At 44.1% G+C, this 26124-nt stretch overlaps 1 protein-coding gene and 2 long non-coding RNA genes across 4 annotated transcripts in view; all 3 read right to left on the reverse strand.

Annotated features, from left to right (window-relative positions):
• Positions 1-6681, reverse strand: part of LOC139057202 (protein phosphatase methylesterase 1) — a 34253-nt gene extending 27572 nt beyond the window's left edge. Inside the window, exons 1-2 of the mRNA XM_070535041.1 lie at positions 6245-6681; positions 5992-6091 (exon numbers count right to left, since the gene is read on the reverse strand). Of these exons, the coding sequence (XP_070391142.1) occupies positions 5992-6091; positions 6245-6318 (174 nt within the window). The 5' untranslated portion in view covers positions 6319-6681. The remainder of the gene's footprint in view (positions 1-5991; positions 6092-6244) is intronic.
• A 6237-nt stretch (positions 6682-12918) lies between these two features.
• Positions 12919-18291, reverse strand: LOC139057205 (uncharacterized). 2 transcript variants are annotated; one of them, XR_011512634.1, is made up of 12 exons: positions 18150-18289; positions 17653-17693; positions 17434-17478; positions 17219-17258; positions 17008-17049; positions 14611-14654; positions 14418-14450; positions 14123-14161; positions 13904-13948; positions 13536-13564; positions 13139-13158; positions 12919-12972 (listed from the first exon to the last, which is right to left on the reverse strand). It is a non-coding gene; the product is annotated as an uncharacterized lncRNA (long non-coding RNA). The 2 variants fall into 2 exon arrangements; XR_011512635.1 differs by lacking the exon at positions 13536-13564 and having other exon boundaries at positions 18150-18291.
• Positions 18292-21390: 3099 nt separating this feature from the next.
• On the reverse strand, positions 21391-25158 carry LOC139057206 (uncharacterized). The gene is made up of 3 exons (XR_011512636.1): positions 24932-25158; positions 23570-23675; positions 21391-21629 (listed from the first exon to the last, which is right to left on the reverse strand). It is a non-coding gene; the product is annotated as an uncharacterized lncRNA (long non-coding RNA).
• Positions 25159-26124: the final 966 nt, after the last annotated feature.

Here is a 26124-nt window from a genome sequence, read left to right on the forward strand (position 1 = left end):
ATTTGGGCCAACATGTGAAACACCCCTCCAAATGAGCCAAAGTGGGTGGCACAGCCTTTACAAAAGTAATCCATAATAAGCAAAATATTGCAACCAAAGAATCTTTTCAAATTTAGCTCATTTGAATTGAACCCACACATTGTGCACTACATTTATGTGCGAGGGTTGATCCAGAAATAAGGTTCCCAAAAAGCTCCAGCCACACGGGAAAGTGCGAAGCAAAATCCGGCAACACTGCTGCATGCAGCTGTTTCCCCTCTCCCGATTACCCCAGCCACGCTTCGCTGCGCCGCTCATTCTTGGCTCAGCAGCCGTCCGATATGAAGGTTCCCATTGTTGATCCCGCCAAGTGCGAGATTCGTTCCGTAATTCACTTTTTGCACACCAAAGTGTCTCCACCTGTGGATATTCATCGTCAGTTGACAGAGGTGTATTGCAACAAGTGTATGTCTGTTCAACACGTCCGAAAGTGGTGCAGGGAGTTTAGTGCCGGTCGGAAGGAAGTCCACAATGAAGAACGGAGTGGAAGACCATCAGGTTAGGAGGCGGTTATCGAGATGGTCCAATGTGAAGTGCTTCAAAACAGGAGGATCACCGTCTGTAAACTTGTGGCTCAGATTCCTGGGAGTTCTTACGGTACAGTGGAAAGAGCTTTGACTGAAAAATTGGGGTATCACAAGTGTTGTGCTCGATGGGTATCATGACTATTGACATCAGACCACAAGGAGAAACACCTCAACCGTGCTCGCCAGTTTCTTCAAAAGTGTCAAGAAGATAAGGAAGGATTGTTGGACTCCACTGTTACGAGAGACGAAACAAAAATCCGAACAGTGGCGTCTCCCAGAGTCCCCAGTTGCAAAGAAGTTGAAACAAACTCCTTCTGCTGGCAAAGTCATGGCCAGTGTTTTTGGGGATCGTAAGGGGATACTGCTGATCGATTTCATGGAACATGGGACAACAATCGGACAGTTATTGTGCAACACTAAGAAAACTCAGACAAGCTACCCAGAACCGCCGGCGAGGACGACTGGCAGCCGGTGTAACGCTGCTTCATGACAATACCCGACCTCACGTCTCCCATCAAACCCACGAACTTTTGACAAAGTTTGGGTGGACTGTCATGCCCCACCCACCGTACAGTCCAGACCTTGCCCCTAGTGAATATCATTTGTTCACCAAGTCAAAGTCAAAGAAGAGGTGAAACGCTTCCTCAACAGGTTGGCGGCAGAGTCCTACGACATTTGGATGCAGAAATTGGAGCACTGTCTACAAAAATGCGCAGAAAAAGATGGCGATTATGTAGAAGAATAGAGCAAAGTTTCATCTTTCCAATGATGTAAATTTCTATGAGAATAAACAATGTTGTCTATTTCTAAAATTGATGGGAACGTTATTTCTGGATCAATCCTTGTAGATAATCAGAAGGCAGCTAAATATGATAAAAACAACAAAGACACTATGGTAAAAAACAGTCACTGTCAATGCAGCATTTCCTTGCTCTGAGGAATGATGATAAATTTTGCGTTGCCCTCCTCGTCCAAGCCACCAATAAAATCAGTTATGCAACTTGACTTAATGGCAGAATATCGATCAAATTCTGAGTTTATATATTGGAACAGATCGAATGTTAACAAGACTAAAGAGTCATGAAAAGTAAAAACTTTAATAGGGGGCTTGGCGAAAGAAATGTGTCCAAATCTGCTTAAAGGAAGTGTAACTGGTCACTCTGCACAGAGATTAATTTAGATGCCCACCTTTGACACACATTGTCCATGGAAGAAATGAGTGAAATGCCTCTTGAGTGTTTTTGAAGGCTTATTAACACAAAGTTGTGTTCTCCACATTCACCCAGGTATGTCAAAAACACAAAATAACTTGCCTTTAGGTATAGATTGTCACTTCAACTGTCTTTTAATAGAACCTGATTGCGGCAGTGGCACCTTCATCTTTGGCATGCAAACCACCTTTATGAATACTTGACAATTGCAAGCAATGCAGACAGCCCCTAAAATATGGTGCTTACAGCTATAAAACATGGAACATTTCCATTGTTACAGCTCCAGCTTAGCATTTCCTTTTTCTGGGCATACCCTTGCATTAAGAAATAAAGGGGAAAAAAAGAAAAAAAAAAGAATGATCTCGTTAAAGAAGGTCCCTGAATGGTATGCATCAGTTACAGAACCAGAGAATAAAAGAAAACCCGTCTGCTGCATCTAAATAAATTTGTGGCATAGTCAAAAAAAGAAAAACGGGAACTGCACCTACTAAATAGTTTTTCCCCTTTCCTTTCTTTTTTTTTTTCAGCATGCAGAAAAATGCTTGCTATTCTTCAGATTCTTCAGCATTGGTACTTATTTTATTACAGGTGAGGTCAACAAAGCTTTCTGTGGCACACACAATCATTCCTGCTCAGCTTTAAAGATATTGCTCACAGCTTGCCCAAGTGGAAATAGCATGATGATCCACAAGGCCCATGACCTACAGGGCTTACCAGCGCACATTCAAAGGGGGGCCCAGATGGCTTATTTAATCTATGTTTGATGCTCCTTCAAAAATTTACTTGCCTATATGTAATTGGCTATACGCCATTTATGTCATAATATGAAAGCACATCACATATACAAGAGGCAAGCGTCAATGGTTCACGCTTGTCACTCAGAAGAGAAAAACAGCTGCAATATCTGACAATACCATTGTATTGCAGCTATGTGTAGTGCTTTGCAAGTGTGAATCCCCACTTCAAGCACTTAAACATGCTAGGATTTCATTATTCAATGACGAATATCACACAGTAAATTAAAATTATTCTCCAGTGTTTGTGGTATGAAGTTTGTAAACAGGGATAAGGTGCCTCAGAAAGGCTGGCCTATGTTTCGATAGGAGGACCTATCTTCGTCAAAGGTGGCCTCGTCATCCTCGGCATGTTAGTTTTAAAGGGTTAGTGGAGTGACGTCACTTGCGGGTGTTGTCGCTGACGGCTGGTTTTAAAGGGAGGGACTTCAGAGGTAACGAGCGCTGTTGTCCGACGTCTGTGAGCTTCATTCACAAGACGAGGGGAGAAGAGCGGGAGAGTGGGAATGCGGGGAGAAAAGAAAAGAAAGAAAAGCAGTGGAAAAAAAAAACAGGGAGACACCAAGACAAGAGAGAGAGAATAATTTTAAGAAAGATGAGGGCCTGGGAGTGCGTTGGGGAGGCGAGAGGTAAGGAAGCATTCAGGGATGCCGTTGGCGGCATGTTCTTTTGGCATTAGAAGAGCCGGTCAGGCGGTCAGTGCGCGAGTAACACAAAAGAAAAAAAAAAAAAACATGAGTTGAAAGAGTGACTGGAGTAGCATAGCAGCAATACATCGAGTAATGTTGAAATAATTAAGCTGGCGTCGAGGAGTCTGCAGTGCAACGTATGGGGTGACTGAAATGCAGCAGCATGGTCTTTCAAGGGGCGTTGCCCCAGTCGCTCAACGTAGGTGTCGTTACGGCGGCATCCAGAAATGGCGATACCCTGGGTTGAGGCGCCGAAAAAGGCATATTGACTTCGGAATGTGTTGGTGAGGGTGTTTCAAAAAATATATAAACAAAGGGAAAAGAGAGGGGGGGGAGGAACCGAAACTGGAATAACAAATAGGAGGGTAACGTGCGCAGGAGCGGGCGCGGGCAAGCGTACATGGGAGAAAAGGATCGTACAGTTGATATAAACGTAAAAACCTGAAAGAGTATATTAAATTGAGTAGTAGGCTGGAAAAAATGTTCGAAATGGAAGAGTAGGTGAGGTTAAGAATTAAGGTTAGCTGGTGGCATAATGTGTTTTGTGTTTTGGTTGATGATATGAGAATTTCAGATTTACGTTACCGCTTTTAAAGATTCTAGGTTGCCACGTCCCAAATTAATTCCCGTCGGGTGTAGGCAATTAAACTTGTGTATGAGGTATGATTCCGTATATTTCCTTTCACGAGGGGAATGGAAATTTGTAGTATATAGAGCCTTGCTTTGTCAAATATATGACCATGTTCATTAAAGTGGCTGGCTACTGCTTTAGGTAAATTGTGTTTAGTGTCCGCGTGGCGACTGTTGAGTCTTGTATGAATTTGTTGTCCAGTCTCACCTATGTATTGTTTGCTACAAGCGGCGCATTCTAGACAGTAGACTACGTTGCTTGATGTGCAGGTGAAAGCCAAAGTTACCTTGTGTGCGTAATTCGACGCTGTACTTTTTACTGTAGTAGTAGAATTGTAATTTTTGGTGTAGGAGCAATCAATATTTCAAATAATTAATTTTACACAATTCCACTTCAGGCAAATGTATTGCGATGCATTCACTAATAATGAAAAAGAAAACTTGCAGTGTATTGCAAGACATTTACTTCTAGGTCTTGCAAGGGTGTTAGAAAAGCGTTTATGCTTTTCATAGCTGCATAATTTTGTCACTTGAAAATAGGTTTCCTATACACCATAAGAATGCACTAAGCATTTGACAACACATGTAAGTTTATTAAGCAAACTTCAAAAACCTTATTTTCTCAACCTGACTGCCGAAAATGATAGAAAACTGAGAAAAAAAAAAGAAGAAAGTGCCCAGTGCCACATTCCAGAATGGTACATAATTCACACCACCGACCGGGTCATAGGCTTACCGATCCATAGACTCACCACCCATTGTTTCTTCTTCATCTGCGTATTTCGCCAGAAAGAAGACTTACGGTGTTGCAGACGACTCTGTCACCTGGGGCGCACCACATATGCACTTGCTATTATAGTTCTTGACCATCAAACATGCAAAACAGGTAAACAAATGCACATAGCATGGGATGTGTTGGGAAAACATGGTCGTACCATGTTGGCATCCAGTTCCTCCCCATAGAGTTTCTCTCTCTCATCTCTTTGTGGCACCACTGTCTGTGGACCTTGCAATGCCGATAATAAATGAGTGACCCTACTTTACAATGAGCAAGAATTTAAAAAAATATTGATTGAATGGCAATGCACTTGTTTGGATACAGACAAACCAACTAGCTGACCAACGCCATTGAGCAAAAACAATATGCAGGCCCCTTACACAGTGCGAATAAATTGCATTATGAAGGTGTACAGTAAAGCTTCGCTATAACAAAGTTGAAAGGGAAGCCACCCTACATTATATTGATTACTTTGTTAAAATTTTGAAGCTTCACAGCCAACAATGGCTGCCACAAAAGCAGAGGCGTGACAGCTGGGTAATCCTAGGCAAGAATCTGCTGCACGCCTAACCAGAAGCTTCGCCCTGGTTACAGTTCTGAAGAGATCATCCATGAAACCAAGCCCATGTTTTAGAGGTTCTTTCGTGCTTCCTTTTTTTTTTTAACATGCGGCATTCGTTGCTCTTCCTAGGCACATTGTGATAGGTAGGTTCCTGTCTCGCCTCAATGGATGCTTCTTCAACAAAAATTTAGTGTGTGCAGTTATTCTGACTCATAAATAGTGTAACTGAAATTACTGTGCTTATTCATGATACAACAGGAACCATCAAAATAATATACGGAGACAAAATAAGTCAGTTATGCCAAATTGAGTAAAAGCAATGTGAACCATTCCAATGCACATGGATGTCTGTAAAACAGTCCCAACGGGTCATTTACAGCTTGTTTGTTTGAAATAAGAGATAACGTTCTAATGCACTAAATGTCAGCTCAAGTAACAGATTAGAGATAGGAAAAGTTTCAACAGATGTCACTGCTCTTTTTATTCTGCTGGCTTGGTACGCGGCTACTAATTGCGACCTTGCTACGTACGTTGTTCTAAAGTTCCATGCGGCTTGAGAAAATTAACATGCGCTCGTTGGTTTAAGATTGATCATTACTACCCAGAACGTAGTGCAATTTACCTCTGTAGGGATACAACGGATACAGCCGCCTTATTGTTTAACTAAACAAAATTTGGGGGCGAACGCTTGCGCAAAACCCGAGTAGGCTCGCATCACCCCTCCCCGTTGTATTTGAAAAAACCAACATCAAAAAGGATACATCGCTGTCTGATGTTTTTACCCACCGCCCTTCGGAAAAGTAGTCGCGCCAGGGTAACGGCGTGTAGTCCCTCCGAAGCATTCCAGACCTTCCTCTTTCCCTAGACAAAACGAATAATAAAACGCTGACCGTATGTGTTTTCCAGCAAAGCACTAATCCTTCATTCGCGCAGAACACCTATTGGCCTTACCTCTTTAGCATTTACGCGCATGTAGTAGCATGATCAAGTAAACCATAAGGCAGAGGAACTCACATGGACATAGAAAGCGGCTTCGGGCGCATGGGAGGCAGCCTGTTCTTCAGCATTTGCTTTTGCAGGGACGACATCAGTACGTCGGCTCTACAGCACGAAGCCCTGAAATTCCCACGTCTCAAATATTTGCCATGGCAAGCAGGAGCGAGCCACAGATTAACCTAAGCAGCATAAAACACTAGACGACTTCGAATACAATTTAGGCACTCAATTCGTTAGCCGTACACTAATGATTACAGGTAAACTATAAGCTACTGCAAGTTTCCAGCCATCCAGACGCGCACCGGCAGTTGCCATTAGAAGCAATGATGCAGCCGCAGCACAGCAGCCGTAGTTTCGGTACAGTAGTTTCGGCGTGGTTTCGATCACGATTTCGATTCGCGGCTACAGCGGATGGAGCGGATGGAGCTTCTCGCCATATTATGGGGTTATGGCACTGTAGTTATGGTGAGAAACTCTATGGATGGAGCCATGTGGATGGGCGGACGGATGGAGTGAATGGAACCAGATAGAGCTGTATATAAAGTTTCTCACATAGAGGAGGTTTTTTTTTCCTTCCTCCATGGTTTCTCACAATATTACCGGAGACGGTTTTCCGCGCACACTTGAGGTCGAGAGATGGAAAAGGAAGGAGAAACAAAACAAAAACAAGAACACAAAAACCGCCAATAACTAGAAGTCACGTGATCCAACACCCATGTGACATGTAAATTAAGGTACGGAGGCGCGGTTGCCTTGAAATAAAGAATGCGCAAAACGAATTTCCCTTAGCGTGGAGAGGCACACAGGTGGCGAGGGCAGACGTTACTGTAGCTGCTGTGGGTTATATCAGTGGTGTGCTTACATGAGGCCATGACTGTGCCTCAATAACTTCGTCAGTTCGATTGCAAAATAAAGAGTAGGAAAGGTATGCCAGGAGCGAGTTCATCGCAGTGCGTGCTGCGCCGGCGTTGAGAGCGCCGCATGCGGAGCAAAATTCTATTAGCCGGTAGTACCCCTCTCCCATCTCTCGTTCGCGCCGCCTTGATTGCCTCCTGCACTGCGCGTGTTTGGGCACGTTTCGCGCCGCGCGCGGTGTGTGCGCGTGGACATTTCTTTCGAAGGGCGGTGTACAGTCTCTCTCACATTTAGGGGAAAACTCGAAGCGCATTGCATCGCGATGCGGCGAGCGCTTGAGTCAAGCGGCGGCAGCAGCTCGCGCAGATGCTCGAGGGGCGGGATCTTGAACGGCGTGTTGTCCATGTTGAACCATGTTGTCAAAAGAAGTTTGTGGAACTCCATTATCGCCAATGAAGGATCAGAGTGTGGCGACGCACAACGTTTAGTAAAGAATATCAGCTCAGTTCCCGCAGTACCGATGAAATCGGTGCCTTGCCCCTGACAGTACCACGCTTCCCGAAAATGCGGCCAGCGCGCGCCGCCGTAGCAGACGACGCAGATCACGACACTGCCCCTCAAGCGTGTGCGCTTGCTCGAGCTGCTGCCGCCGTACGACTCCATTGCTTGACGCATCGCGACGCAATACGTTCCGAGTTTTCCCCTTAGTGTGAAACAAACTGCACACGCTATATTTGCCTTTAAGAAGATCGGTACGCTTGACGATTATTTTTATGGCTGCAATGCGGCGAAAGGGCAGCGTCTGCTCAACCATGTAAGGGACGCTGAGCAGGTAATTGGAAACGACATCGTATGTGCCGCCGGAAAAATCGTCAGCACATACAATGCGGCACATACGGCACCTACGAGCTAAAGTCATTTTTGCAGTTTCTCACAATGTGTTTGCTACGAATCCATGTTGTCTCTGATGGCGACAACGGACTTCCACCAACACTGTGCGGAAATAAACAAAATACATCGCTGCATAGCACAAGCATCCCGGCCACGGCGCCTGCATTTCGATAGGAGCAAAATGCGAAAACACCCGTGTGCACTTAGATTTAGGTGCACGTTAAAGAACCAGGTGGTCGAAATTTCCGGAGTCCACCACTACGGCGTGCCTCATAATCAGAAAGTGGTTTAGGCACGTAAAACCCGATAATTACATCAGAGAGCGAATGTACGGTCCAGCTAGAAGAAAAGCGCCTGAAGGAGGCGCGACCAAACGTCTCAACAAATCTCGATTCTTGCCCCGTGATCTCGACGCAAGAGGCCACATGTAGGGCCGCCACTGAGCAACGGGCTAGCTTCAGGGAGCGTTCGCTTGCCAAGGCGTGATGCAATGCCATCTCACTTTTGCCTTCCTACATGAAGGCAAAACAGCGCATCAGACGCTTCCAGCTTTTTCGTTGTTTTCAACTATGCCAAAATTAAAAATAAAAACACAAAATTAGTGCCCTTCCACTCTGTGAAGAAGGCTAACCAGCGAAGCTGCATTGGGATGACTATATATTGACAACTATATTGATTTATATTGATTGCTATTATTGATTGAATAAAGACAGAGACACGTAACGTCGTGGTTTTTATCGCCTTTTCCTCATTCGTTACCACAGTGACCACAGCTTTGTGCTCGCTGTGGTACACCGCGATCGGTTGTACTGCTATGCTAGACAAGTTCTTGACAAAGGTTTAATCTATACACGACCGGTGGCGTGTCGTCGGCACACTGACGTCCGCGTAGCACTCAATTCCAAACCGTTCCAACAGGAAGGATATAAACCACTGGTCATCGGGGCGCGTTAGGTCGACGTTAAAGTCGACGATTGGTGACTTCACTATTGCGTTTTCTTATGCTTTTCGACCCTCCAATGGGAGCGAAGGAGCACCGCCATCCCACGTTTTCTATATGACCATTAAGGTCATGCGTCATAACATGGTCGATAAGATGAGAGTATTCAAAGCGATCGCCACGAATGATGACATCACGCGGGAATGGTAATGCACATAATAAATATACAGAAGATAATGACAATCAGAGTGACCACCGCGTCTTGTTTTACTTTTTCTTTGTTCAAGCATGCGCATGGGGTAGCGCATGATGAGTTTTCGGCGTACAGGCGACACACGGACGGACGGACGAATCGGCTAGCCATGTACAGCTTAGCTGTAAAGAAAAAAAAAGACAGACGCAAGACAGGGACATACGCTCCTGTTATCCCCATTCAGTCGGTAAGTTTGCGCCAAATTAGTCGTACCAGGGGCTGCGTCGCGCTGGTAGAGCCTAGCATACGCAACTTGCACTTTGAGTGAACTTGGTGCGCATCTGATCTTGTCGCTTTCGAGTCGTTAGAAGCTGCGCTGGCCGGTATGTAAGTTTTCGAGATGGCGTAAAACTGGGCGCAGCAGACGACGAGCACCACGGCATGACGCAATGGGCGCGGAGTAACAATTCCTTTACGCTGAGCATGGGCAAAACATTTTGGCGCCATCATTACACTGCACTGATAGTGGGCGGGTTAGTTTCGGTATTGGCTCTAATGCATCGCCATTATATGCCGATAGCCAATGGGAACTTCAATACCTTTTGCATATTTGGCTCTATCTCTTCAACCTACACATTAATAAAGTGATTCAATTAGGTGTAGAAATAAAAGGTGCCTTGGCTAATTTTTGGGGGCTTCTATATTTGTGTTTAATCGCTTCATTTGGGGTGCCAACAAGTGGCACTTACGCAGTTATCGAATTTCTTTCTCTATGGTTATCGCGTTGGCTGCCATTCTGTTCGTCGCCTCCTGCCGCTTCGTCTATTTATTTTATTTATTTAAAAATGCCGCAATACGTACTTGGGGTTCTAGCAGAGGGGAGTCACATAGGCAACTAACAATAACTAACAATAAAATAAATGCAGGGCAACATAGTACACATTTTGGCAATACAAGAAAATAATAATAATAATAATAATAATAATAATAATAATAATAATAATAATAAACCTTTATTCATAAAAACAAGTGGTACAAAGTGCCATGGCATTAGGAAAAAAGTTGCTACAAAAGCTACTTGACTGGTCCGAATAACCAGAAGGTCCAAAAGGCAGCAGACAGCAAGGAGCGAGGAAAAAAAGAAGAAAATGAAACGAAAGAGGAACAACAAAAATGGAGAAAGGAAAGAGTAATGGCATGTAGTACACAGATCTCACTTAAATAATTTGCTTCACACATGAAACAGCTCGGGGAAAACAAACAATATAGTTATATAGATACATAAAACTCTTAAAAAGAAAGACATTAGGTACATGGTTAAAGCCAATTCTTGGGGCAGTAGAAATTATACAGGTCTCTGCCAGAACAATTAGGTACATCGATGGACGCAAATCTGAGATTATTCAGCAGAGTGGGGAGAGTGTAACAAGTCATTTGGTTACCATAGGTTGAACGCACATGCGGCACATGCCAGTATTCCGGGGACCTGGTGTTATAACATGGGATGTTGTGTTTTAATCTAGCCAGAGATGAAACAATGCTTAAGTTCTGTTTGGTTTCTTTTAGGTATCCAAGAGCAAGGCGATAGTTAAACATATCACTGGCTTTAAGTACCCGAAGTTCATGCTTAGGGTACTTAAATGCTTTACTCGAACCAAGCACAAGAGCATAAAAGCACATGCTACACGAACCAATCCTGGAGGTGTGCAGCAAAGAACTCGTTGCCCTTCCACTCTGAGAAGGATGACCAGCGAAACTGTGTATGTGGGCCCCTTAATGGCGAACTACACCTCCACCGCGGGTCGGGCCGGTATTGCACTATCTTCGGGATCGACCCACGTTTGGGGAGTTTTGTGTCTACACACGGACACAATCCTTGGGGAACTAGCCCTCACATACTTCGCTGTAGTTAGCTATAAAATTGGTTACGGCTTTGTGTTTCTTAATAAATGACGACGATGAACGTGGGAGCAGTGGCACGAGGCGCCAACGAGCCAGCTGTGGAAGACGATGACGCTGGAGCCAATCCTGATGGCGACAGTTTTGTGTATACACACGGACACGATCCTTGGGGAACTAGCCCTCAACAGCTTCGCGGTAAAAACCAGAGCTTCCCCACAGAACTCTTCTGTTGCGATGCGGCTCCTTTCTACGTACCTAAAAGTTTGGTCAAAAGAAGGAGTTTGGGAGTCTGCGAAGCACCTGGATTCCTCCCTTGAGTCCCCTCGCCTGCCGCGTACTGCAGATTCCCCCTTCTTCTGTGGCACGCGAAAGAAACTGGCCCGAGTTTGAAAATGTGCGCACCAAGCAGGCTCCCAGGGGATCACGTCCAAAAACTTCTGTACGTGCACTCGAACCTCAATGTGCCGAAGGCTTCGTCCGCTGCACAGCGAAGCGTTGACGCATCAAGCAGAATGGACGCGGTCTTGACGCTTTGATGTGAAATCAATGCCTTGACGTGAAACCATGCTTAGATTTCAAACCCGTAAACTCTGCTGTGTCTTTTCTGATGTAATAACGTAACAATTATATCATTTTCAGTGTTAGAGAAATAAAAGGCAGCGCCTTGAAGTATAAACCCCATGCAAGCGATTTTTTGCGCGACAGCGACGCGTTCGCTCATCGCACAGAAGTTAAACTCCAAGCATACGACCAGAGCTACGATATTAGGGGATCGAATCGGCGCCACACCTGGCGTGGCACTTGCTATAATTATTCAAGTTGACTTGTTTGGCTGTACAACGCAACATAAAGTATTACTGAAGGTCTTGCAGTAGGTTTTTGTATCAAAATTCGGTAGTTCGCTCGTCTACTGAGAAGCGCGCACGTGCGCAAACAGAGGCCCTGACGTCACTCTTTGTGAAGATAAAGTGAAGCCGGGAGTTGGCGTTGCTCCGCCTATCGGGCCAGCTCTCCTCTCCTGTTTACATTTCTCGCGAAACCACGTCGCGCTGCGCGCAACCGTGCTGCTCGGACCCGCGCGCTCCGCAGCAATACTAAACAATCGTTAGCACGATTCCGCCAAAGAGGGCAACGTTTCCCGCAGATATTCCTTCATCCGTAGCCATTGCCGTGGCGCGTACATTGCGTCCACTGTTGCATGCGCGTTCATTTCACGAACTATAGTTCCTCCTGTCCCACCTGACCACAGCAACATCCGGTAGAGCACGGTCCAGATAACGCTGTGCAACAAAACACGGAGACCATCGCAACACTGCCCGCACGCGCGGAGGGGTAAGGCCTCTCCCGTTTCCTTCCGCCATGGTATTTCCCATTCCGGCTGCCTACTATTACGTAGTTCATAGCACTTCCGGGCGATGAATTCTGCATTTGCAGAACCGAGCGATCTGAAGCGACGACCCGATCAATCACTGTCACGCACAAAATCGCGCCCGTGAGATTTTTTAGCCTTTACATGGTTCCATGGATGTCGGCCCGGACAAGAATTATCGCCCTCGACCAGACATCCCGTTCGCATCAGATGTATCGGATCGAGCTTACATGCTGCAGCAACGTGCGATATTGGGCACACAGCTTACCTAGCTAGTCTTCGACTACCCCGGCTACTTCGCCGCATGACGTTCGCAGTCATTTTCCGGAAATGCAAACTCCACTGGACGACAGTCACTTTAGGGTGCCTAATAATGGTTCGTACAACTCAATTTTGAACGAAACACCACCTTTGAACTCGCGTTTTACAGCATGGTAGGTATTAGCACCGTGTAGCTTTAGTAAAACTTGAATATCATTGCGGAACACGCGAACTATACATAGGCTCCACAGATGGGTGGCGAAAAAAAAAATAGACGCAGAGAAAATTTTTTTTCTTTTATTGACCGCAAAATCGATGCACCTCCCTGGACTCGCCTGCAACATAAGAGCAGGAGTTAACTTGGCAGTAATGGATTGGACTGCAGTGCTCATCATGCAAACAGATCAGCAAGAATACTTTTCCAGCAAAAACAATTCGGACAAGAGGTGTCAAGTTTCATCACAAACAAAGATGGTCCTGAAGCAAAAAGGGAGAACACACCTGCTTTTGCTGCCAGATACCTGGAAAAAAAAATCGCTAACATGTACAAACGGCTTTGCACAACAGTTGCAGCAGGTTGCAAGAAAAAAAAAAAAGATTCAGAATAATGAATTCTGTCAAGAAGAATTCAGAAGAGGTGTCAGAATTTCTCATCACATGAAAACAAAAACACGCATTAGTGAAGCTTTATGCAAAGTGGATGAAGTCGCATAATTTGCAATTGATTCCAGTGGCACAACAGTACCTTATATATCAACGTCAAACCAGACAGGGATTGCTTTGTTCAGTTGCAATTGGCGTCACATAAGCTCACTGAAGAAACATGGACAAATTGCAATGGCCTTACACAAATTTCAAGCACAATGAAAGCAATCGTAACGAAAGTAAGAGCAACTACCTGCACTGCTGGCTCTTTTACCAGACCATCTGAAAGGAAACCACCACAACTGGCAATTAATGTGCGGACAAATAATTTACGTAATTCAGACTGCTGATGCTATCAGGTTTGTGAATTGCTGTCATCAATGTCAGCACTCTAGCCATGAAAATCATCATACAACACACCTTACGAGATGTCCTCCAGCACAGAAAGGCATAAAAAAGAAGGCAAGGCAACCAAGCTGAAGTGCTACTACATATTGTACAAACATTTGCTTTTTTATAAGCATGTATCAGAAAACCACTGTCTTTCAGCTTAAGGTTCAGAGACTCCAGCCTGTGTCATCCTAAACAAAGTCACTAGCAAAGAATACTGATGAGGCCTACCTGATGAAGTGGGCACCCAAGGTGTAGCTCAAATACAATTATCCCCTGGGAAAAAAAAAATATACAGAATTATATGCAGCACAGAACTCTACACAAAAATATGTAGGCAAATTAATCAGATATCTGAATTTTCTGCACAGCCTTCATAAGTCTGGATAACTTTGATAAGCAGTCATCAAGTTAGGTTGGCAGAGGACTGCACAAAAAAAAAAAGCTTACCTCAAATTGAGAGATGCTGAACCCCAACAGAAGGTTTCACTGCAGGAAGGAAGCAAGTGTCACCAAAAAACTATGGAGACTAGTAGCATTTAACAGTAAACACTTCACTCAGTATATTTGTACGATGCATCACATGTCAGAAACACAGACCAATAGGAACATCACAGAAAATCACAAAAGGCATGCAAAATGCTATGGGAGCATGCGATACCATGTACAGGCCACTTGAGCAATAACCTGCAAGCAGCAATATATAGATATGCACAACAGCACATTTTTGTACAAAAAGCCTTACCAATGACTGCTGGGCACCATTTTGGCAACTCCCCTATAAGAAAAAATGTATTTATAAGACAAGCACGTTAATTAGTTAATTAATATTTATCTAGGAATTATCAGGATAGAACACACATCACGTATCAGAAACACGGACTCAAAATTCTTTATCATCACAGGAACAATGACAAATTACTTGGAAGACTGCCTACCCATTAAGAGGGCAAGTAGAGGACCAAGCTGCCATCTCTCTGCACTGAAATAGAAAAAAGAAATATTGTTACAAAAGAAAGATCATGAAAGTTTACTAAACCGCAAGACACTCATAGCTGTCAGTTTTTTTTTACGATAACCTCACAATCATTTAGAGACTAGTCTGAAAAAGCTTCACCACCAGCGAGTTGCTGCTTACAGGAATAAACCCCAAGCTGTCCTACATAAAAACAGGCCATACTAAAGTCAGACTAGTGCTAGTATCTTTGTAACAGTAAACCAAAATTTTCATATTGGTACCTAAGGCCCACCCACTAACAGCAACTGCCATTGTGGCGTGGTATGTGTGCTATATGCTCAGCAAGTTTTTAATTTTTTTTACTGCTATTTTGGAATTGCATTCTATAAATTTGGTATGCTGGAAAGATTTAACAGAGCACCAATTAAGGGGACAGGGTAGGCAAATTTTCCGAAAAAAATCGACTTTTTGTTTTTGTGTAATTTAAAATCTCTATTCTTTCCTTAACATGGCCCAGTGTTTCATTTGCGCCTACGCGAAATATTTACCTCAAAATCAACATTTTTCGAAACCTAGGCAGCATCCAGCCACGCCCCCTTTCCCACATGCTCGGGAACTTTGCCTCTCCTAAACTGAAAAAAAATTTTTTTTCACCGCCTATTTTTTTTTCACGTTTAGCGGAATGGCTGTCACTCATTTGGCAACAGTGAAAACATAGCTAGCATATTTCGCTTAGTCAAACGAATCCTAAGACGCAGCTGGATTACTCGCAACGCGGGGCGTTTTGCGCGTGCTTTGGCGTGTTTTCGCGGACAATCGAATTTATTTATACTTTGTTGCTGGTTATTTAGCGGTAATGCAATGACGAAGCCAAAGAAGTGCTTTAAAAAACGTCTCTTCCACGGAAACCGGCATAAGTCGATCTCCAATGACCCCAATTGTCTGCAACACAATCCAGGAGTGGGCACCACGGCCACCACGTGCGCGTCTGCATCGAAGCTTTCGCGCTCGGCGGAACGCTGGAAACGGAACGCCGGTGTTTCAGCAGCTCTCAAAGCCTGAGCTTCTCCAGAAATGTTTCCATGGAAAAACTCAGAACGCGAATGAGGCGTTCAACAAGGTTGTATGGGAGCGCGCTCCGAACAATGTCTTTCTTGGCCTCAAGGCGCCGAAAATAGTGACAATGGATGCTGTGCTAACTTTTAATGACCGCAGCAATGCTCGAGCCGACATTTTGAGGTCATTTGGAGTTTCTCCAGGACGGTTCACAGTCCAGTGGTTGCGCGAAGTTGACCGGCGGCGAGTGTACTTTGCAGAGAGGTCTGCACGACTGGTAACTAAGCAGGCCGGGAAAACTAGGCAGCTAGCTCAGAAAAGAAGTGTTGATGATGGAGGGGACTACCAGGCTGGTGGCTATTGAAAAAATGCGCCAGAATTTGTTTCTATAGTCCTATATTGCAATAAAGCTCTTTCTTCCACTTCAAAGCCAATTATCTCAAAACACCAAATTTTGCTGCATTTGACCCTTTTTTTCAGAAACAACAAGCGCTAGGGCGACAAAATTTTCCAGATATTCAGCAAACATTACAGAAAGTCTACTGAACCAGGATTTTAAATATTCTTGTAGGGGATTTTTGTTTACAGGCTATTTACTGCAGATTTTGGCTCTAAAATTTGGTGGGTCCAGTAAAAAAATGAAAACAAAAAATATAATCTCTAAAAACAAATAATCCTGATTCAGTAAAACTACCTAACATTGCTGATTACAATGCTACCAAGATTATTGTTCTAACCCCAGCAGATCATGAGAAAAAGGGTCACAAACATAGCCTAAAATGCATGGCTAGAATAGGACCTACCCTGTCCCCTTAAGTCATCCAACAATATTTACCACCGTGGAACAATTCATCATACAGTAGTTTCCTTTGCGAATCAAAAGACATGTGAAAGTGGCATTTTCAGCTTTTTTTTTCTTGGAGCTGTCAGCAGCACTGCAAATGTTCTGGGGATTCATCACCGAGCTGGCCCAGATTATGTAGACAATATGTTACTGCAAGCAAGAATCGGAAAGGTGCACTCTAGAGGTGTGCAGTCTGCATACAAAACCCAGACCTTCAAGGACGACATGAAACGACCTGGTGCCTGCTTACAGGGCATTTTGTTGGCCTCTTTGGTAGGACCTTCATGCATGGTGGCGAGCCCAGGCGACTGCCTCATTCTCTTTAAAATTTTGCACAGTGAGAACACCTTTTCTTCCATGTATACAATTTCTTAAAATTCAGTTTCACGCGTAAAATGAATTCGCAATAGCCTGAAAGCAGTAATTCACAAATGTGCACAATGGCACATTGACGTTTTTATACAAATGAAGCCTTACCAACGAGGCACGTTACTGGTGGCCACCATTTCAGCAACACCACTGAAGAAAAAAAAAAAAAGGAAGACTCATTAAACAAGACAAATGATGACTAATATTGAACATTTATCAAGGAGTTTTCAGTACAGAATACACATCACATGTCAGAAACACGGACTCAATATTTTTGTCATCACAGGAACACCGACAAATTACTTGAAAGGCTGCCTACCTGTCATGTAGGTAGTGGAGCAAGCTGAAATCTATCTGCACTGGAATACAAAGAAAATCCATTATTACAAAAATGATCACGCAGTTCACAATACTGTGGGACAATAGCATCATCAGCTTTTCGAGATACCTCACAATCATTCAGAGACTCTAGTCTGAAAAAGCCTCATCACTGTTGACAAGGTTGCTGTGTATAGAAATAAAACTGCTGCTCACGGTAGGGAATGCATCACGATGGCTTCACACGCGGCCATCACGGTCCTGCACAGATAGCAAGAAACTGAATTGTCAACTTATTCCAACTCAAGCAAGAGGGTGCACTACAGAAGTATCAGAGAGTTAATGTTTCTGCACATTGGCTAAGATCTGGATAACTTTATTTTCTTTGAATCATCAGGTCGACCAACAGACGGCCGAGCACAGTGGGCCACTCACCTACGGCAGGTCCGTACAAAGCACGTGGCACTCGACCAGATCTGTGTAAACAAAGAGAAAAAAAAAGCGTATACATAAAAAATCAATTAGTCAGCCAAATCTTTCACGTTCCGCGACGTTAAGGCAGTGCGTGGCACCTCAGACAAATGCCTCATTTGTCTTCAAAAGCAGACCGACAGCGAAGCACGCCGCAGAACGCAGCTAATGCGTTCACCGCCGAAAATGCTCGGTCTCGTCATCTATTGTCATCACTGGTGCATGGCAAATATTAGTTGCAAGGATATATATAGTTTACGCGAGGTATCTGCGCACTATCTGCACTTTGTTGTATTAGCCACAACGTGCAAACTGCACGACCGTTAACAAAGAAAAATGAAAACCATCGATAACAGAAATAACTAGCACAGTAATAACAAAAAAGCCAGTTGAGAAGCTTGAGCAAGAAAAGAGGCATCTCAAGCGTTATTGAAGAATGGATGCACGTAGATTGAACTTACCATTCTCCGTCTCTCCGAGTGCGCCGAACGCAAGCTCCGCTCGGCTGACATGAGCACCCGGGTAAACTCGAGAAATGAGCGTTCCGGCGAACTAGTTATTCTTATATACCGAGAGTAGAAAAATAGTTCTCTAGATGTCTTGTGCGTGTTATTCCGCACTTGATGACGATAGTAACAGGACTGCTGCGCATCTATGATGTATATGGTAGCGCCATCTCAATGTAAAATGCGGCTCTTAGAGGCTGTGCTTTTGCTCGTTGAAGACGCCAGAATTGTATATATATATATATATATATATATATATATATATATATATATATATATCCGTCGGTAAATGTAGCTTAGATAAGCACTCCGAGTTTTGTGACAAACCTGCATCGCTTAAGAGGAAGCTTTAGCTCGGGGGCTCCTATCTAAATACATGTAAAAGGAGAATTCGTTTTTCTCGGCAACCACCGCACCGAATTTGACGAGGTTTGTTGCATTTAAAAGAAAAACTCAAAATCTAGTGACTGTTGGTTTCGAATTTTTGAGTTAGGTCGTCAATTTTTTATTAAAAACTACCGAAATGTGAGTAAAAGTCATGTTTTTCCGACCGTCGAATTTACAACTGAATATGTCGGAAAAGAAGGCCAAAACGAAAAAACTAAGACCAACAGTCACTAGATCAATCTTAGAGGACAAATTTAAGACCACTGGTGGCATCATACGTGATGCATGTGATTGGTAAAACTAATTTTCCTAAAGCATGTAGCAACCAACAAACGAGGGCCTCAAAGACGCTCTATCATGTGCTGCCACCTCACAGAATAAACTAAAACTATTTTTCGTATTGTATGGCCTTTGAGATTGCTGTCAAAATTGCCGCCTATCGTTTCACAACGGGAATCTCGGAAGCTGTACACGCGGAACGGTACACTTTTTGTGTTTTCGTGAGGACTACTTTTTGCCGTCTGGGAAATAGCATTGTCCAGGCAAGAAAACACGTGTTTTGTGTTGCGGTGTCGTACCTGTAGGATTTCGCCATGACATTTGTGTACGCGAGTGGCAGTGTCGAGGTTGTGCAGTGTTCATTTAGGAACGCTAGAGCATTCTACGCACCAGCAGGTAGCGTAATATATGTGACAGCAGCCGGTATGCCGGATCGAAAGCACATGGGAAGGCCATGTGAACGACGTCCTGAGTCAGGAGCTCGTGGTCTGATTGAAACCGCTGGCGAGCAAAACTGGAATGTGAGAAGGATGAAGAAATTGCTTGCGTTTCGTGATGTCTCTAAGCTAAATTATCCGCATAATTTCGATGTGGCTGAAAGTTGCGAGTCCATGAAAAAGCTGTGGCGTGTGCAGTTATTCTGTCGATAGGGAAATAATATTGGCACACTCAGGTAAGGTGCTCTTGCACGAAATACTGAGCACTCACCACCGCACAGTTGTATGTAAGCATAACTAAAGAACTGCCCGTGAGAAACCCGCGTTGTTCAACATAGTGATCTGCGCTTGTTCTGCGCAGTGTGTTTTTGCAACTGTTATAGCTTGATTTGTTTCGATTTCTGCAAGCTTTAGAAACTTACAGGTACACTAGTGTGAACGCTGCCGCACGGAATATGTAAGGGTGATTTGCAATAAGAAGCTGCCTGCGCGCGTTCGGAGTACTTTCATTCCTCAAGTGACCTTGCCTAAATATGCAATGGGTGCACCTGCGTACACATTTTGCCACATATTGTCGCGCTCACTGCGAGTCGCAACGCGAGCGTCCGTTTTTTGTTTCTTTTCTTTTTCTATGAGGGCGCAGGTACGGCGCGTGGCTGCGCCAACGCACGCGCGCACACGAACACACACACAAATGAAAACTGAAGAGCGATGATAATAGTGTTATATGACAACGGCACTTAACGCACCGTGTTTACAAGGGAAGTTGCACTTTTTTTTATTAGAATAATTTACTAGTGTATGCCGTATCGCAACTCGTATTAAGCGCAATAGTGCATTTAACCTGCGTAGGTGTAATAAAGAAGCTTTCCGCATTAGTAATGGCATTTGCTTGCGCATAGATTATTGCACATCGAGGTTTTGGGTACCTGCGCTAGCGCGTACGTGACTAATTTTACAGCCTCACCTGTTCGGCTAGATGACGAAGGCGTCGAGTGGTGTGTGATCATTTGCAAGTTTGTTTCAATTTTTTTTTTCATATCATTTTTGTTTGCTTGTTTTGGCTGCATGTTGAGTATTTGATCGCGCTGCCGAGAGCAGAGGCCAAAGTGCTAAACGAATTTCTCTGAAGGCAGCGTGTCCAAGCACGCCTCATACATTCTTTAAAACTGCAAGGTCAAACGAATTGCTGCATGTGTAGGTCTCAGGATATGGGGAGCTTTCCTTGCATATTGGGGTAACTGTGCAAAAGGGAATCTAGTAATTTCAATAAGGTGCCAGCTAACACTCGTGTGCTAGTTTAGCGTGGCGATTAAGTGTCACTTTTTTTGCTGCTAATGTCCTGGCAAGTGTTTCGTGTGTCCTTCTCGAGAGGCAATCCTTTCCAAATGAATATAGGCTTTCATTGAATATGTAGCAACTACAAAGCACAGGTGCCTTGGCAAGAGATACATTTTGAAGGGAGGAGTCGAAGAGCAACAGTGCACAAATGCAGGATAATCGGACAGCTGGAAGATGCAGCGAGGTAGAAACTGCACTATGTGTTAGTATCACACCTGCTTTGTAGAGTCTCACAGCAGTAGGGTTACAAAGCCCTGCAATGCACTATGCGTGACTGCACAAAATTTTTAGCCAGTGCGGATTGAAAAATGCACCATTTCCTTGCTCACCCCATTTGAAATGTGCCGAGTGCCTGATGTGCTTGTAAAGGTTACCATGGAGAGGGACACCCCAATGAGGCTATGGCATGTCGCAGCAAGCAAACGTGGGTGCCATAAAACTTTTGTGCTGCGAGCAAGCGCATGAAGAAACCTGACTTTGAACACAGCCGTGTGAGCATACATGGCATGGGAAAAAATGTGTACCTGAAGTAAGGGTGAAAAGTAATATCATAGTAAGAGACATACTACGGATGTCACCGATTTGAGATATGAAATGCATAGGCGTGTGTATACGCGAAATATGCTATTTTATTTAGGATGTCAATAATTCGACAAAAACAAACCATACAGGATTAGCATTCGCAATGTTTAGATGTCGTGTGGGGTCAGTATGCTGTGAGAATTAGGTTGAGCTATTCAGAAGTTGCAGTGTTATTGATTTTAAAACAGAGCTTTTATTCGTAGTGGTGATGAGCCAAAAGACAAGCTGCAACACAATTAGCGAGTACCAACAGGTGAAGATGTATCCTCGTGCACCAGCGACAGGCAATGGACAGTCTTCCCAACGGTCATGGTGGGGTGTGTCATTGCAAGGTAATCAAGTAGGCGTTATTCGTACTGCAAATGGCTTGACTAGTCGTAGTAGAAGATATCTGGCACGTGGAAATAACCTGGAAAAGGAAATGATGTAAACAATACAGGTATTGCATATACAGCAGTCAGTAGTGTGCATGTACAAGAGTCAGGATAGTTTTATTTCTGTACACAGCACATGTAGCAGGCATCCAAAAGGAGCGTGTATGGCACTGGACTGTCGCGCACAATATCTAACCTATGTTTCTCCAAGCTTGCCATCATCAATTTCTGCATTTCTGTACAGATTCAGCGAAAAGAAAGAATGCAAGTTTGGGCATGTCGGTATGCCAGTGTAACATTTTAGGGCACACAAAACACACAGTGTGACAGTTGTGTGCCTGTGTCCCTGCATCTTGTGTGTGGTGCAATGTCCAAAAGGTGAAATGAATGTACAGGACCACGAGATGTTTAGAGTGGCATGTGGGAGCATATGTTTTCTTAGGGACAAACATTAATGTAACAAAACCCAGGAAAAAGACAATGAATGCTTTTGAAGCAAACTTTGAGCAGTGCAAAGAAAACGAGAAGAAAGACAAGGAACAGGAAGAAACAAAATCATGAACTAACTCTCACCAGAGTCCTACTGAACAATGAATGTACATTTGACAACCAGCCAAGTGCAGTTAAAAAGAGACAGAAGAAATGGAATTACAGGTGAAGTTAAACAGTAAGTAAAATCCTGTTTGATAACCCACAGTAGCCAACAGGGCATGTAAGTGAGGAGATAGAAAATTAGACAGAAGAAGAGCACAACTGCAACGGGTTTCTATCTATCTATCTTCTATCTATCTTCACACACTTACACAGCACGGTTGTGCTTGTGGCAGTGTGAGCACAAAGTGATGCTACAGCCTCTTCTAAATGTCTGTTGATCTTACGAACTGTAACGGATGCCTTGTCACCATCAGCTGCTATGGCTTGTGGCAGTGAGGCTGTAAATGTGAAGATGGATGTGGTATGGTGCAGCCATAGGACAAAGTGATGCAGAGAATAAAGTAAATGTTCCCACACGGTGTTTTAAGTAACGATGTGCATGAAACACGCATAAAGATGCGCATGGACATCAACATGCTGTGTTAGTTTGCAAGTACAGGTTCAAATTGTGTTTAAATCCATGCAAATTGCAGTTATTTGAAAGAGTTAAACAACACGTGCCATTTCGAGAACATCCAGAAATAAAGGATGTCGCAACACTGCAGTTTGTACAATTTAACACAGTCTAACATAGCAATTGTTTGTGATGGTGTATGTCAAGTGATGATGTATACAACCTAACGCTGTGTAACACAGCAGTATGGCGTGATTAATGCATGCATTTAATTTCTCTGGATGCCTCGTTTACACTGTTACAGCAAATGTTATTGTCCATGTGTCACATGCAAAGAGATGGTTGCCGAACAACATGTTTATGTTGTCATAGCAATTGTAAATAATCAGATTAATGTGATATGATCAAGGCACATGTAATGCATGACGCCATACATGTTGCAACGGTATTATTCAATAAACAGTGTTGTGTGAGTTGAACTATGTGTATGTATCTGAAATGTTTTAATCAGCACTACACCTCACATTGCTAGGTCAACACGTCTTATATGACCAAGGTACACCACGAAGCACAAGCAGGGTGTTATTAAGAATGATGCTAGCCTATTCCAGAGAAACAATAACATTACAAAAAGAGAGAAAAAAAGAAAAGCACGGAGGATGACTGGGCGGAGGTTTCCTTTACTGCCCTGCAGGGAAGAGGGGGATGGCAGCATGAAAGGAAGAAGGAATAGGTACAGGTATGTTTCATTCGCACAGCAGTAGAGGGAGGGTGCCTATAACCATCCTTTTATTTCATGGTAACATTGTCCCATGATACCCTTATTAAGGGCTTGTGGCCTTCAGCTTGCAATGAATTTTCATTGTTGAACACATGACATTGTTGTTAATGTATGGGTGACACCTAGCAGGAGTATAGCAAACATACCTAATCACCTGTGTGTCACAGTCCAAGGCCACCTTTCGATATGAACGGAAAGCACGGTGGCACCTCCAAAGCAACCGATAAGGTAATTTTTGGGCTGCTGTGTTATCTGTAAAGAAGAACTGTTGTGAGCAGACGGCATAAAGAACGGCAATTGTGTATACTTAACATGAACAAAGTAATGAGACTGACCAAAGTTAACTGGTGGGCTCCAACACATTTCTGTTGTGAAGTTACAAGGGATGCACGCAGACATAAGCAAGCAAAACAATAAAATGACATAAAAGAAAAATACAAAGGTAGCTCGAAAAACAATTTAAGTTGGCTGAAGCAATGAGAAGTAGATGTATTACAAAGCAATCTTACATTTAAGCTCGCTTGCGGAAGTATGGTTGACAAGAATTGTTTTAAAATGCACCTGATAGAGTAGTCACGTTGACTGCGACACTGTTTAACTGTAGCGCTGCTGAAGTTAGAAAACATATTTGAGAAAAAAAATTTATTCATTTCTTCACTGGATGCACAAGTGTACTAGCATATGAGCACGTATAAAAGGCCCATAGAAAACGTGCCGAAGTGTCGCTGAGAGTATGCTGTCGTACGCGCAAGAGTTGTTCGCTACTTTCGTTGAAGAAAAGGTGAAAGCATGGGTACAGTCATACTTCTAGTCACCGTACGACCCCAATGTATCGCTCACCCTCCTCGAGTCCGCGCACTTTCAGGTCTAAAAAGTGCTTCAAGCCGTCGCCCGCAACACTACGAATCGGGCTACATATATTTATTTGTACATGCTGTTGGCAACATGACATCTATATTGCTCGAACGTGTTATTGGCTCAAATGGCACGTTTCATGCGATGTTGTATATCATTAGCGCCCCAAATAAGTAACATTTTTTTGGTTGTGGCAAACGTGCAGGAAATCGTACGATCAATTATGGCGGTCGGCTGCTTTTCACGTCCTGCACCCGAGAGCAGTGGGAGGGCGGCCTTCCCGACGGCGCGTGCAAGTACCGACGGGCACTGATCCTAGAGGCAGGGGCCGTGGGCCGTCGCCGCAGACTCCGTGACTAGCAGCGCCTTCACGACCTCTCCTTTGCTGTCAATAAAGATGTTTCTATCATCATCCCACCGCCTGTTCCTGTGGCATGTTCGGTTCATGAATGTTTATTGTTTACTGAGCGATAATGGGGAACATGTTTCTCTCCCCCGTCGGTTCATGAAGTTAGTACCTGAGATGTAGCCGTACCGCTGCTCCTGGGGTAGAAACTCCAGCACGCGGTAACTCATGAGGTTGTGGGACGCAGCAAGAAAATATAAACTGTAATAACAGCCATAGCCATAACGACATGAAAACAGCAACTTACGTGAGAAAACGGGCAGTCCGCTTCATGCCTCGCGCGTTCTTGCGTCACACCAGGTGTATTCACTCGAACGAAGCTAAAGAGAAACTGACGGAATGACGACAAATGGCGCACGCATTGCTGCGTACCAGCATGGTACGGCAGGAACGCGTGAAATGTAATAACCGACGTAAGGTACTGCAGTTCATGTACTGGAGTACATGTACTCGATGCACACCACTACGGCGCCATTGCTACACAAGACGTTGTTTAGTGTTGTTACTTTCAGCCGACTAGGCGTATGATATATTCAATGGAAATGCTTGTTTAAAAAGGGTTTTCAGTCGCTTTATTGATAACATAAATAGTAAATTACATGTGCTGAGGTGCAAGCGTAGAAAACAAAAGGGCACCAAAGTAAGCGCGTCGATTACGTACATTGGCACGGAGCAATAGCAGACGACACCAAAGGGTGTGCTTGTTTGACATGTCCTTGTGCATAGGATGGGCCAAAGTAACGGCCCCAAGACGCAGTGTGGATTTATCTAAATGCTTTAGTTAGCTAACGCTCATTTGGTGTCAATTTTGTGCGTGCGCATAACTTAAGAATGTAATTTCAACGCACAAGAAATACGAAGCTGCGCCTAGCATACTCTCAGCAATCCCCGGAGCAGACGGCTTTAGCGCGGGCTTTCTTGACGCGAAAAAGAGCGGCCAGTTGCTTTTAGTGCTGCTGTACGTGAGAAAGTGGTCACTTCGTTGTGTGGAGTTGAGTTCGGCAGTTTCTCGCACGCTACAGTAAGCCATGGCACGGAAGCGTAGCCAGAAGTTCGGTAAGAAGAGAAAGCGCATACTTCTAAATATGCACAAGTTTCGCTCCCTCGCTACGTCCTCGACGTCTGGTGCTGGGCAAATGGCAAGTTCACCAACGGAAAGCGTTGCTTCAGAAGTGCTATTTCGTGAGGATGACGACACTTCTCAGCAACTAGCACAGTCAGCACCTTTGCAAGTCTCCGCATCGTTGGCGAATGAAGACGCACAAGACAAGGTCGGCGAAATACTGGAAGGGAGGCGGCTGGTCGACATCAACCATTTTATTGCCTCTTGCCAGGCACTGTCGAGGCACGAGCCTTTCGATTGCTCCTTTGCGGACATGCAGTTTATGAAGGAGCGCCGGCAAGGGCTGATCAGCGCGTTCACCTTCAAATGCAGAATGT

This window comes from Dermacentor albipictus, chromosome 3 (assembly GCF_038994185.2).
Source record: "Dermacentor albipictus isolate Rhodes 1998 colony chromosome 3, USDA_Dalb.pri_finalv2, whole genome shotgun sequence".
In the NCBI taxonomy this organism is placed as follows: domain Eukaryota; kingdom Metazoa; phylum Arthropoda; class Arachnida; order Ixodida; family Ixodidae; genus Dermacentor; species Dermacentor albipictus.